The 13,193-nt window shown below is 38.7% G+C and overlaps 2 protein-coding genes and 1 long non-coding RNA gene across 4 annotated transcripts; 1 reads left to right on the top strand and 2 right to left on the bottom strand.

The window, feature by feature from the left end:
- On the bottom strand, nt 1-2,349 carry cdkn2d (cyclin-dependent kinase inhibitor 2D (p19, inhibits CDK4)). 2 transcript variants are annotated; one of them, XM_034883094.1, is made up of 3 exons: nt 2,127-2,349; nt 1,583-1,738; nt 1-938 (listed from the first exon to the last, which is right to left on the bottom strand). In XM_034883094.1, exons 2-3 carry the CDS (start codon nt 1,721-1,723, stop codon nt 585-587), a joined length of 495 nt encoding a protein of 164 aa, XP_034738985.1. In that variant the 5' UTR covers nt 1,724-1,738; nt 2,127-2,349; the 3' UTR covers nt 1-584. The 2 variants fall into 2 exon arrangements, with proteins under 2 accessions (XP_034738985.1, XP_034738986.1); XM_034883095.1 differs by having other exon boundaries at nt 1,583-1,734.
- Nucleotides 2,350-2,545: 196 nt separating this feature from the next.
- On the bottom strand, nt 2,546-8,640 carry ap1m2 (adaptor related protein complex 1 subunit mu 2). The gene is made up of 12 exons (XM_034883092.1): nt 8,396-8,640; nt 6,489-6,645; nt 6,206-6,273; nt 5,901-6,031; nt 5,644-5,791; nt 4,792-4,918; nt 4,512-4,654; nt 4,124-4,195; nt 3,722-3,880; nt 3,466-3,591; nt 3,068-3,143; nt 2,546-2,921 (listed from the first exon to the last, which is right to left on the bottom strand). Exons 1-12 carry the CDS (start codon nt 8,435-8,437, stop codon nt 2,896-2,898), a joined length of 1,275 nt encoding a protein of 424 aa, XP_034738983.1. The 5' UTR covers nt 8,438-8,640; the 3' UTR covers nt 2,546-2,895.
- A 2,783-nt stretch (nt 8,641-11,423) lies between these two features.
- Nucleotides 11,424-12,933, top strand: LOC117951419. Its single transcript, XR_004658185.1, has 3 exons — nt 11,424-11,435; nt 12,553-12,560; nt 12,836-12,933. It is a non-coding gene; the product is annotated as an uncharacterized LOC117951419 (long non-coding RNA).
- The last annotated feature ends 260 nt before the right edge of the window (nt 12,934-13,193 follow it).

The raw sequence follows: 13,193 nt of genomic DNA, 5'->3' as shown, positions 1-13,193 counted from the left end.
CAAGTCCAACACTTTATTTTGTGTTTTATTCTTCAAATAGTAAAGTGAATAATATCACTCTTCTTTTAAAAGTATTTATATAAATAACATTTCAACAAATCACAATTAATGATGCTATTTACAAAGTCACAGGAATATGCAGTCCTATTCCAACAATAAATAAGAGTAAATTCATCAAACTCCAAGTCTAAGTACATCTAATTAAGAGAAACACAACTATGAAAAGCAATCAGGGTGCACCATGTCAAGTTGTGTTTAAAACACATACAAGGTATCAACTGCTACACAATGGAAATAATGCAATAATTACATAACACTGGGAAAACTGTCTACAAATGTGCACTCCCATTTAATAAGGGAAACAGATATATAAGGTGCCTAAATTGCACTGTGCAAAAGAGGTGTCTACTGTATATAGCCACCCATCCACTGAAAAAAAGCTGCCAGGACAATATGTCCTGTGTCACATATTAATGCCGAGTGACCATTAACAAAAAAAATAATCCTTTACACAGCAATGAATTCAAGTCACCAGGTTTGAAGCAAAAAAGTTAGGGTTAACCAGAAGGCACCTAGACTTCAGACTAACTATGAATGTGAGAGAAAAGCAAGTCAATCATAGCAGGCGTACATGAAGCTCGGGCCACGTCTATCGCTGTCTGACCGCTGATGTTGGCATGCTTCAGGTCAGACCGCGGTGCCAGAAACTCCACAACATCCAGGTGGCCCTCCCGGATGGCAATGTGGATAGGCAGGGCGCCGCTCTGGTCTGGGATGTTTACTGAAGCACCATACTCCACCAGAACCTGCAGCGTGTCCAAGAATCCTGTTCGGGCTGCATCGTGGACAGGCGCTATTCCATGTTTGTCCTGGACATTGGGGTCTGCTCCTTTTTCCAATAGCAAACTGGCGATCTTTGAGTTCCCCATCATCATCACCTGCAAGAGATGTCAGAGGAGAGGGGCAGAGAGCGCACAGTAAATTCAACAGCTGTGTGTGTAAATGGCAAATTGTGACCCAAGTCACAAGACCCAGTCTCTCAAATAGTTTCTTGTTAAGGATCTTCACAAATATCACAAAATCCTATTCAATGTTTCATTTTAGCACTGAAAGTCACTTTGTAAAGTAGGACTTGGGGAAGAATGTAATATAATTAGTTTATTAGTTAAGTTTGGCAATTTGTTTAAAGAGTACCTGTACTTATAACATTAGCAACTGAGTGTATACATTTTGTAATTATTTTCCAGCAAGTCAAAACATCAAATAAATACATTTTATTACACTGGAGTATATCTGGTTTCAATGATATTTGGGTAATATTTATTACATAATCTATTTCATAACATAAAAACAGACTAATGATTAATACACGGTGCTATAACATTTTAGTAGCACATAACTGTGGGAGAAAACCCAAGCCAGCCATATGTAACGTTACAGGTATGCCAAAAGGAAAGGAGACGAGTCTCTACCACTGAAGGAAAACTTGAACTTACATAGCTCTACAGTATGTTTATTTGTACAGATAATACCTCTGAAAATATTAAACATGTATCAACATGTCTGGGGTTTTGGTCCTCACCTGTAGCGCAGTCCTGCCAAATTCATTGAGAGTATCTGGATGCAATCTGCATTCATCCAGGATCCTCTGCACCTCGCTCGTGTTCCCTTTGGCTGCTGCCGCCGTCAAAGCTTTACCGGCATCCATCTGACTAAGGACCATAGTCTCTCTTTCTGCCTGGACAGTAAGAGATGTACAACAATAGTTACACTGACTCTCAACCACGGGCTCCTCATGATGGCAATACATGTATAATGGTTAGTAAGGAGGTAGCTAACGTTACGGTGAGGATTCAGGAATATTAACTGCGCTAGCTAACGTTAGCTAATACCGTACAGCATCCGGCTAACGTAAGCTTCAATTCCCCGTTGACGCCATGTTATCGGACTGTGTTAGCCTAATGTTGCATCATTACAAATCGTACGTTAAAACCACAACGTTCTGTAAAACATGAGTTGTAACAGGAGAGAGCGACAAGGCACGTCAATTGAATCATACAAACAATTAGCATTCAGGCTAAGCGCCAAGACTAAAAAAGAACAAACTATAGAGCGTTTAAGCATACCTTGTTCGGTTCTCTTAAATCCACAAAGTCGCAATGAGGGTCAGTCCCGCTGTTTCTAAAGACCAGTAATTTTTAAATTAAATCCAAACAAGGAAAGTTTATCAACATTAGAAAATACATTTGCGCGCTGAGATCAACACAGCGGTGTCGCCTTCAGAATACAATTTACAAAACATTGGAGAGAACATACGCTGACCAATCACAGCTCGTCTAGAGGGCGTTGCGCTTCCATAAATGATAAAAGAGGCGGGGTTACAACTCTGGTTACTACACTATTACTGTGGTAACAGCAACAGTCGACCAATCAAAACACGCAGTGAAGAAAGCGGGCGATTCGTATACGTTGATGTCTTCAAAGGCAGTTCATTCACAGTTCTGACTTTTGGTTGTTTTTCTCCAGAGGCTAGTGTGGAAAAAAGGCGGGTGTAAGTTTGTAATTTTAGGCGGAATTTAGTGACTGTGATTGCACAATGCATGCACACTACCATATGAGGACAAACTCATGAGAAAAACAAAGGGCACAACAAATATAGAAAATTTACTATGACAAATTGTTTTAAAGGAATCATTTAATTATTCATTTAAATAATTTGCTGTGGTAATACATTAAAAAACCCATTAAAATCAAGTTACAAACAGATTTCATGAAACAAGATTTCTGACATAAAATAGAGCAGGTGGAATTTAAAGACACTCTTGTAGTCCAGTTTAAGTGATCATTGATGCTCTTCTGGAGGTCCTAGTGAGGAATATAGTAATCCTCCAAGCTTTACACATTGGTCCTCAGTTGATAGTCTAAATAAAAAGAGTACACATTTAAAGAGAAATTCTAAAAGTCATATGTGATTAAATACAGTGGTCTACATCTGACCACTTGCTTAAATAGAATATTATGTTCAGAAAACAGTATGTCATATTGTATTGAAGTCTAATTAATGTACCTCCACTCTGTGTAATGTAGCGGACCCACGGTAGAGCCTGGTAACCACTTTTCTCAATGATCTTCATATATCGCACCTGGTTAAAAAGAGGGAGTGAGACAGAGAGACACAAACATGTTGAGGCAAGAAACATTAATGTGCATCAGCTATTTTTAATTAATCAGGTTTGCCAGTCTGAGCAGCCAATATCGGCAAGGTTACAGGACCTGTAACTGTAAATTCCCTATGCAAAACTGTAATCTTTTCAGATTATGGTTAGATATAAATATAAATAAGATAAACCAGCTGTGAAGAATTATAGTCCAGAATAAATGTGTTTCACTCTCAGATGGACTTGACTAATACTACCATAGGCTATAGACATTAAAACGAAAGTCCAAGCATATACACGTACAGACCTGTATTCCTGAGACTGTGAAGTATGGGATTTCAAATTTGACTGTTATGGGAGGTTTGCCCTCAAGCTCATTGTTCTCCACACTTGGTAGACCAAAGTGAGCTCTCATTAGAAACTCTTTACCTCCCTGTATGGATAAATAGACAGACAAAGCAATGGACAGACAAGCAGAAAGACAAAGAGAGAGTTAAATACAAAAAAAATGAAAATATATTTCAGTCTTTAATAACTGTGTAAACTAGTTGTGCTTTTCTTACAGGGAAAGACTTGATGGTCCACACCACCATGTTCTTCTCAGGCACATATTTGGCAGTGCCCGTGCTGGTTTTGAACTTGGGTGAGTCAGCATCACTGGGGACGGGGACCCTTACCTCCACATTATTTGCCACAGACTGTTTTTTAAATTGTCCCTTTGCCTTAAAAAATATTACACAAGTTAGTTCATGGTATCAGTGCGTAGACAGTTGACACAAACTGAAGACAGTATGAAATAATAATAATAATAATAATAAAGTTCAAAACAACCAGTACTTCTATGCTTGTTCTTTCCATGCTTTTAAGAGTTTCAAAAATTATACATCGCCAGTGGCACAACATACTTCTAAAAAGTCATCTTGTAATCTTGTTGCCGGTGTAGTTAACATAAAGTTAGTCATTACCTTAACCATGATTTCCACTCTACTGTGAGAGAATTTCTCTATGACTGATTCAATCCATATCAGAGGCTTCACCTGTAAGAGATGAAGAATAGGGTGTTGTCATACAAACCATTTTACACTTTAATCTACATAAAAATGTTTTAAGTTACAAATGTATATTATTCAGTATATATATCTGTTAATTTAATTCATGTGTGTACATGCATAGGAGCTGCACTACTAGACTAATTATTTCTGCAAATGTGGGTGTTTATATATATATATATATATATATACTGTGTATACTGTGTATACTGTGTATACTGTCTGTCTTTTTATGGTTTTGGTGTAAATGACAAATATAAATGTTTTAGTATGAATACAAGGTGCTGAATTGTATTAGACCAACATGGGTATTGATGCGGTAGGACATGAGTTCCGACTCCCCGTCTGGAGGAATGAAAGAGATTGTTCGATCGCTCTCAAAGCGCGAGAGTCGGACACACTGGTGGAATTTCACATCCTCCATCACAACTGTCTTTCCTTTGTCACCTGAACACAAACATTAGACTACAATCAGTGGCATTCTGTTCTTCTGTTCTGTTCTATTCTGTTATTTAATATAACAGATAGATGAGCAACTGGAGTAGGCCTGACAGATGATATGGTGATAGCTGCTGTATACGTACGTCCAGTGAGCGCAAACAGCACTCGATCGTTGAGTCCCAGCCGCAGTTCAGGCATCCCAGAGAGCATGGTTTTCAGCTTGATGCTGCCCACAATGTCGCTGCTCATCACATTCCCATTGGCATTCACCTGAACAAACAATACACAGTGGTTAATAAACCTGAATACATTGTTCAATTGAATAAACCAAACTAATCTAATGTATTGAGTCAATAAAATGAAACAGGAAGATGGTGTTACAGAAAGCGTGGATTTGGAGACAATCTTTTTCTTGTACTCTAAAGACATAATTGTATTAATTTATTCATTTTCTTTATCTATCTACTTATGGTCTATTTATTTATTTATTTATTTATATGTAGTTTAGTTTAGTGAGGTTCATCATTCCTTTTACAAGTGTTTTTTTTCTACTTATTTATGTATCTGTATATATATACAGTCTATTATTCTTATTTTCAAGTATCTTTTGGAAGTTTTAAGTGTCTTGCCACTTGTGTTTCCTCACTTTTGATGGTGTTTCCTCAGCTCGGTTCGGTTTAGGGTGGGGGGGTATTGTGATACTGTATGTGTGTGTGTTTTTTTTATTTATTTTTTTTGGGGGGGGGGTTGTATGAAACACTTTGTACTATAATTACATGTATAATAAGTGCTATATAAATAAAGTCTGATGGATTAATTAAGTGAGTGGTTGATGCAGTATCTCCACTATCACCACAGCTGTAGATAGTTCAATATGGAGCAGCAAATGGATTATGTGTAACAAATAAATAATAACCCACTATATTAAAAGTAATATGAGCACACATGATACAAATATACAGTAAGCACAAATAATAAGAGTTAACCCATCTTACCAATACATTGATGGACTCTATGACATCAATAAAGACCTCGTTCTTCTTGTATCTGATACCCTCAGACCTCCAGGAGACAGCGTTGGTGACGGTGGTCGGTACCTTGGACTTTGCCACTTCGAGCTTGGTACCTTGCTGAGTAATGTATCTGCAAGAGATGAGATGAGAAATTCCGTGATTCATCACACTCTTTATCAATATGCATATTATTCATACTGTATGTCTGTACAGTATGTTTGTATGTTGTAAAGTCTCACTCCTGTAGGATTTTGCTGTCGGTAGTCTGAGGGAATCCAAAGTCCATCAGCTCATCCAGCAGTTCGTAGACAACAACAAAATTATCTTGAATGCTCTCCTCCTCCAGCTCTTTAAAGTACTCTGTGAACACCTGCACAATACATAAATCAGTCATCAGCCTCATCAGTGGTTTTACTCTAGATTTGGAACCCTATCTCTGACTGCCATCGTCCACCGGCTCTTCACAGAAACACAAGTTTATGCTTGGAAACTGTACAACAAATATTTATTTGCACCATAAGTAAGCAGTGTACGAGTGACTCACCTCAACTAGTTTGTATAGAAATGAGTAGACAAGTGAGGCGTTGGAGTTCTTGTTTGTGGTGGCCACCACTGTGCAGAAATCAGGTCAAGGTGTATTCTACACATTGTTTTGTTCAGTTAAGATTTCTGCTATTGTTCACTTCCCTACATTTTCATTATAAGGAGGCAATTCAATAATCTGTGATGTTATACATTTCTTTATTATTATTATTATTACTATTATTTGTATTACTTTATGACTCACAATAACTCTAAGATGGCAGCTGCCTCTAGAACAAGGATACGGTACAGGTTGCTGTGTTTGATCCACATGAAGTGGACGTTGCCGTGTGACAATACAGGGCAGAGAAGCCCTTCCTCTTCATGCTGCATGAGTAAAGGCAGGAAGTGGTCGATCTCCGCCATGTCCACATCACCTTTGTAGTTCCGACAAATCAACACCTGAGGGGGGAGAATAACGCCACAAAGTTATTACACAACTGCAGGTTGAACTAAACATGGTTACGTGTTACAGAGATAAGACTTTTAGATGACAAGCTTTACTCATTAGTAGTGTGCCAATGCAACATGGAAATAATGTGATCTAAAACAGAAAAATGACAAGAAACAATGTTGAAAATCTTGAATTAACATTTTGTCACAGTTTGACGTGCGGCACGCTCACAACCAGAACTTAAAATAAAGCTGTTGCCAGTAAAGATGGAACAAAATTTGATCTAACTGTATGTCTAAAGAGGTTTAGTTAGTGTAGTGTCTTCTCAAGTTAAAAGGAATAGTATATTATTGATTTAATTGCCACCTCTTTACCAGAGTGGATTAATTTGTTTAAAGTCCCATGACATGATGCCCTTTTGATGGTTTTATGTAGACCTTAGTGGTCCCCCAATACCATATCTGAAGTCTCTTTCCCAAAATTCAGCCTTGATGCAGAATTACAGCCACTAGAGCTAGTCCCAGAATGAGCTTTCCTTAGTATGTGCCTTTTCTGAGTCTGTAGCTTTTGAGGAGAAGGTGGGGGCAAGGTAGAGGCTGGGGGTGTGGCCTTGACCAAACTGCCACTTGGCTAATTTAAAACCCATGATGTCTCTCTCTCATGGGTGGGCAAATCAGAGAAACGGGAGGTAACCTTGCCCCTTATGACGCCATAGGGGGAAAGATTTCAAATTGGCCCATCCGAGCTTTCATTTTCTCAAAGGCAGAGCAGGATACCGCGGGTTTGGATAACACCTATCGCCATTTCTAGCTGCTGGGGGACCATAGGCAGGCTTGGGGAACTCATGTAAATGTTAAAAAACCTCATAAAGTGAATTGTCATGCCTTGGGACCTTTGAGTCAATGGACTTTGATGCAATTTTAATAACTGAATAATATTGGTAAGTCATTTTTCAACAAACAAACAGTTTCTGATTGCCGTAAGTACGAGCATCTCTAATGTGTTAATAAATTAAATATCTTTCGGTTCTTTGTCTGCTAGTGTGACAAAACAAGCAATTTGGTGAGATCATCCTGGTCTTTACTAAATTCTGACATTGTATAGACAAGACAATTAATTGATTTATTGAGAAGATAATCAGCAGATAAACCACTAATGAAACTGATCATCAGAAAATGTGACGTGAATTTATCTAAGTTTGTTACTGTTGAAGATGCAACAACCTAATGTTATAGCCTCCTGCAGCTTGCTTGGATCAAGTCAAATGAAATACCACGATTAGCACACCCTTTTATCACACACAGAACACCTGAAACCATGTGTACTTCCATTTCTCAGTGACACTAACTTGTGTGTCAGGTTACATTTCCTGTCTGGAGAGAAAAGGAGGTTTGTGCCATGCACTGTAACAGCAAAACGATGTTGATACAAAAGCAATGACTGAAGGTACAGGTAGGCCTACCTGTGCTGCAACACAATTGGCCCCTTTTACAGAAGTTATTAAAGGCTTCAGCCTCTATATCTCCAGTGACATGTATCCGGAAGTAAAGCAGGAAAGGGCCAATGAATGAGTGTGTCGCAAGCTATTTATTAATTTTTAACGACGCAAGAGCCGTTAATGTGTAACAGTTAAAGCAACAGTTCAAAATGTCAACTAAACAGCCGATGGAATTAATAAATGTGGATCTTATAGAACTCGTGTCGCTGAAAATAAGCAATATAGTCAGTTTCTACAATCTGCTCCAGCATTAACCTTACCTTTCCCTTCAGATCCAGCACAAATATAGCGGAGGAAGACATGGTGTTTGTACCCACAGGAGAACAACACGCGACTCTACAAAGCACACAAACTTAGACTAAAGTTCAAATCGAGTATTTCACTGCTTTGAATTTCAATTCGCCATCCGTACTAGAGCTTTTCATCAGCCTGAGGTGATCATGGACTCCTCCGTTTCTTTTTCTTGAAGGTGTCGTGACGTCACCGCATGCAGGTAAAACATTTCCTACAGATCACCTGAGCGGGGGGGGGGGGGGGGGGGGGGGGGGGGGGGGGGGGGGGGGGGAGGAAGAGGAAGAGGAGGAAGAGGTGCTGCAGAATATATCCGCTAGAGGGAGCCACAGATACACAGATCATGACTGGGACAAAAACTGATGTGTCTGTTTTTTTTCCTCTTCTAGAATTTATCATGTCTTTTCTCCAGTGGTGGAAGAAGTACTCAGATAGTTTACTCAAGTAAGGTAGCAATACCACTATGTACAAATTACAGATAGTAGCTGACAGAAGTGTCAGCATCAAAATTAAAGTAGGCTACTGAAAGTAAAAGCTCTCATTATGCAGACCTCATTATTTCAGAACATCATGTCACTGGATTATAATTCTTAATGTGGGCATCACTAATGTTGTAGCTGGTAAAGGTGGCGCTAATTTCAACTACTTTATATACTGCTATAGCTTAATCCATACTAATCTTAATTTATTAGTTGATTTACATTTTGTATAAACAATCTCAATCGGCATGGTAACTATGTAGTAACTGATGCTGTAAAATAAATGCAGTAGAGTAAAAAGTACAACATTGGCTTTTTAGTGCAGAGTAAAATGTATAATACTGAAGTACCTCAACATTTTTTTTACGTGCATGTGATTTTGATCAAATTCATTTAATCCTTGAGCAAAATACAGCAACAATTAAGTCATACATTTACTACAAAACCTCTACAGATTAGGAATGTATTTTTCATAAGCAATTATGTTTTGAATATCGCTACTGTGCACATTTTTTAACCCTGTAGACCTTGTGAACTACTTTCTGGTTTGACTGGAGCCCTACCTTGTCACACCATTAGAGACTTCCTTAATTGGTTTGTCCACATGGTCAATAGTAAAAAAAAAAGGCAATTCAAATTGACAGAAAAAGAAGAAAAAGGGAAAAAAGAGGTAAGGTTTTTGTTGTTTTTTAACCATGACTTTATTATTAGGCTCATTCGATCATGTCTTGATCATGACTCCTTAGAACAAATATTGATCGGAATCAGAATCAGAATCAGAAATACTTTATTGATCCCTGAAGGGAAACTCTGTGTTCCAGTTGCACAAATAGTATAAATACCAGAGTAGAAATATAAATAAAGAAATATAAGGAGTGTGGATGTGTACGGTATTTAAATAGTTGAAGGAATAGTATGATACAGTATTTACATAATTAACATAATTAAGGAGTTGCAATGGTGAAAAGTAATAATAATTATAAAAATACTTCTTGTAATTTTTTCACATGTATAGATACTGTATTTTGCGTTTTTTGCTTTCTGGGGATGTCTGACCTCTGACCTCTGGCCTCAGAGATACAGAAGCACTTACTGATCACATGCTCGGTGTATTTCTTAAGCCTTGCTCTACAAGATCTCCACCAGCCCCCCTTTGGGCCTCTCTGTGTGGTAGCATGCCCTAAAACCCGGCCTCCCTTCATATTCCTCAGTGTGCTCTTTATCAGCCATTTGTTTAAAGGCAGTGACTAAGAATAACACAGGCGTGTGAATGTGTGTCTCCAAGGGCCAGATGGAGATCAGTCTTTTCCACTATCTGACTCCTTTTGTCCATATGTTTGCTGCTCCTTATCTGGACTCTAATGAGGCATGACTATATCTGAGCTATAAATGCAAAAACTACATCTTAAACATGTCGTGTTCACACAGGATACAAGCTCTAGTAAGACCATCATAAAGACGTTTTATAGTTCTAAAGGATTGTTTAAAACAGACATGTGCTGCTTATAGTCCCTTTATTTGACACAGTTTATAAAAGACAAGACATTTGACCCATTTCTTTTTGTCTGCATTTTTTGTGCTTTTTTCCGGTCGAGGTTTGTCTTATACAAATATTTGGGTTTTAAATGTCAACCTCACAGCCCAAATCTCTTCAACGGCTCCGCCCAAATCAATCTGAAGTTACAGGAAGAGCATTTGTGTAATCCACACTGAATAGCTGTATCATAGAGGATTCTCCACCCCCCCCCCCCCCCCCCCCCCCCACCATAGTGGCTGAGGTCCAACAGAAATATATGGAAACACTTCAAAGAAAGCCCAGGATACACAACTTGACTTTTCTTTTCTTTATTGCTGCAGCTCCAACTGAACTGAATCTTTAACTTTGAGTTCATGGGCTCAGATGAGGTGCACTGGGTTGCTTAAAACATCTGAACAAAAAGAAGGTCTTATGTGGTGTCATGGGAAAGGCAGCTATGAACTGTACTCTGCAACTTCCTCTGGGTTAGTCACTGAGTACCACTTGAGGACTCTATTGTTGAAATTGGAAAGATACCGTCAGGGTCAGAGCAGTTGAGCTCAGTATGGTGGCTCTGAGGAGCGCAAGAGATGTGAATGAGATTTCCTGTGATACGTGCCTCAATAATGGCTGTCAGTGCTAGTTTTGTAAATGATACTGGAAACCCAACAGAGCTCATGACTTTTACCACATTTTACTAACACAGTAGATCATTGGTTATATATTTTCTAAGTATCAGTTACATCTTCCTGCGGCCTTAGATGCTGTGGTTCAGCTTGTACGGCACTCAGGTTGTCAGGCAGAGACCGGCCTGTTGTTGTTACCTTATCATCAGGACGCTTGGTGCCCTGTTTGGTAACCTGACATGGGAATATCTATTCCACCCTCCCCCCCCCCCTTCCAACTTCCCCTGTTAATTTTCAAGGACACTCCCCTTCGCTTACGAGTCGGTGGTGTGAGATAGAACTCCACCCTTTGGCTGCCAGCTGGCCAATAGGAAGACAGCGAACATTAGTAAATAGTGAGGTGAGGAGAGGATACGGATGACAGAGAGCATAGCAGGGCACAGGTGTCATTTATCACCAGAGCCTCAGGTGTATCTGCCGATTTCCTCATGGGCATGTCACACAATGATACTCAGGCTAATTAGTTTTTAATAGCAAACTATCAACAAATGGAGCTGCTAGAAGGGATGGAGAGATGCAACTAGCCCCATTAGTTGTTGAAATTATGATGTTGAATACAATCAAAAGTAAAGTGGATACACAAAACTACAGACACCATTCCACCTTCATCAGATGTGATGCTGTTGGGTGGAGTCCTTTACACTGGCACGTGGATCCCAATTCCTGAAAGACAACATACCACAGCTTCCCAGTGAAATAGGCTGAAAGCAGTGCAATGTGTCCCTGAACAGGGCCTGTCCCTGACGTCAAACCCAACCCTCTCTCTATCACACACACAACTCCTTCAGTCATTCAGTCACTAATTTGATGCCTGCAATTATTGTTATTCACAACCAAGTGTGCGTCATTAGAGATTTTGAATTAAAATATGTTTAAATTGTTGTAAAAAATGACTTTCTTGCAGTCATCTCAGCTGCTATGTTGTAACTTTAAAGAAAAATGCTTTCATTCTGTATGCTACAGATGTATGTATAAAGCATGATGATGTTACTAAAGTGAACTCTATATATCACCATTGTTTGAGCAATAAAATCAAATTTAAATGTATTTGAACAAGTCCTTTACAGTTCAGTTTGGGTCATCAGAGCAGAGCTTTCAGAAACGTTTAAATCCAGTTCCCGTAGTTTTTCTCTCATGCATGCACTCACCTAAACATGTATTCACATCATTTATATCCTGAAATTTTTGTTATCATTACTTAACAGCTTTTTGTAATGACTCTTTGTTACTGTTTTCACCTTCCCTTTTCTGTTTGGAGGGTTGTGACTTGTTTATAATTCACGACCCAGTCACTTTTGATGTTAGAGCACTGCTTCCTCTGTGATTGCCCTCACTTAACAATTATGCACTGTGGCAGACAGAGCACTGAAGGGGCTGTCATTCTAGAGAGAGAAACCATTTATTGAACCATTAACATTAATTATGGAAGATGTTTATTGCATTAGTGAGAGGGGTTTGCTGGTTTTGCTGTATCCTTGTATCTCTATTTCTCGCATGACTTGTAATGAATTCTACATTAGAGTTTATATTCTTCTAATCCAATTGGTAAACATGATCAAATGCTTGGTGGAGGTTCCAGCCAGGGATTATGAAAAGAAAAGATATAAAAGAAACTGGTCAGTTTATGTCATTTAAAATGACATGACCAGAATGAAAACCCTCAAATTATGTATTTAAGGAGAATTCCAGACAATGTTGTACCAGGCCAAGCTATCTAAGACAAGGTAGATGACAGTACAAACTTTGAATTTAAACGGTTTCTTCACAATGTCTGAGTTGAAAACAAATCTTGTTGTCACATAAGGGTCCTGTTCATGTTGCAAGGAATTTTAAATTTGCATTTTGTATCTGTTAAGAGGCACAACTGGTATCTTAGCTAAGTGGGGCTTTTTTTTTTTTTTAACTCTACAGTGTGCATATTCATCATTTGCTTCTATAACTGAGCCAAATGACTGTCTCTGTAATGAATGGAGGAGCATGGGAGTTTGTTCATTTTGAATTGTTAAAAGACACTGTGGATGCAACTAAACTCAGTGTCATTCTCTTTAAACAAAACCAACAAGTGAAACCAGCAGCTTATTCAAAT

The sequence above is a fragment of the Etheostoma cragini genome, chromosome 2 (genome assembly GCF_013103735.1).
Source record: "Etheostoma cragini isolate CJK2018 chromosome 2, CSU_Ecrag_1.0, whole genome shotgun sequence".
NCBI lineage: Eukaryota > Metazoa > Chordata > Actinopteri > Perciformes > Percidae > Etheostoma > Etheostoma cragini.
Note: the sequence above shows the minus strand (reverse complement) of the source record. Positions and strands in the feature narration are given on the sequence as shown.

Excerpts from the sequence above, each read along its gene's own strand:
- ap1m2 (XM_034883092.1), bottom strand. The coding sequence starts at position 8,437 with ATGTCTTCCTCCGCTATATTTGTGCTGGATCTGAAGGGAAAG. Across the intron at positions 6,032-6,205 it reads TTCTATACAAACTAGTTGAG|GTGTTCACAGAGTACTTTAA; the intron begins GTGAGTCACTCG and ends TGTATTGTGCAG. Across the intron at positions 3,144-3,465 it reads TCACAGTCTCAGGAATACAG|GTGCGATATATGAAGATCAT; the intron begins GTCTGTACGTGT and ends CTTTTTAACCAG.
- cdkn2d (XM_034883094.1), bottom strand. The coding sequence starts at position 1,723 with ATGGTCCTTAGTCAGATGGATGCCGGTAAAGCTTTGACGGCGGCAGCA. Across the intron at positions 939-1,582 it reads TTGGCAGGACTGCGCTACAG|GTGATGATGATGGGGAACTC; the intron begins GTGAGGACCAAA and ends CATCTCTTGCAG.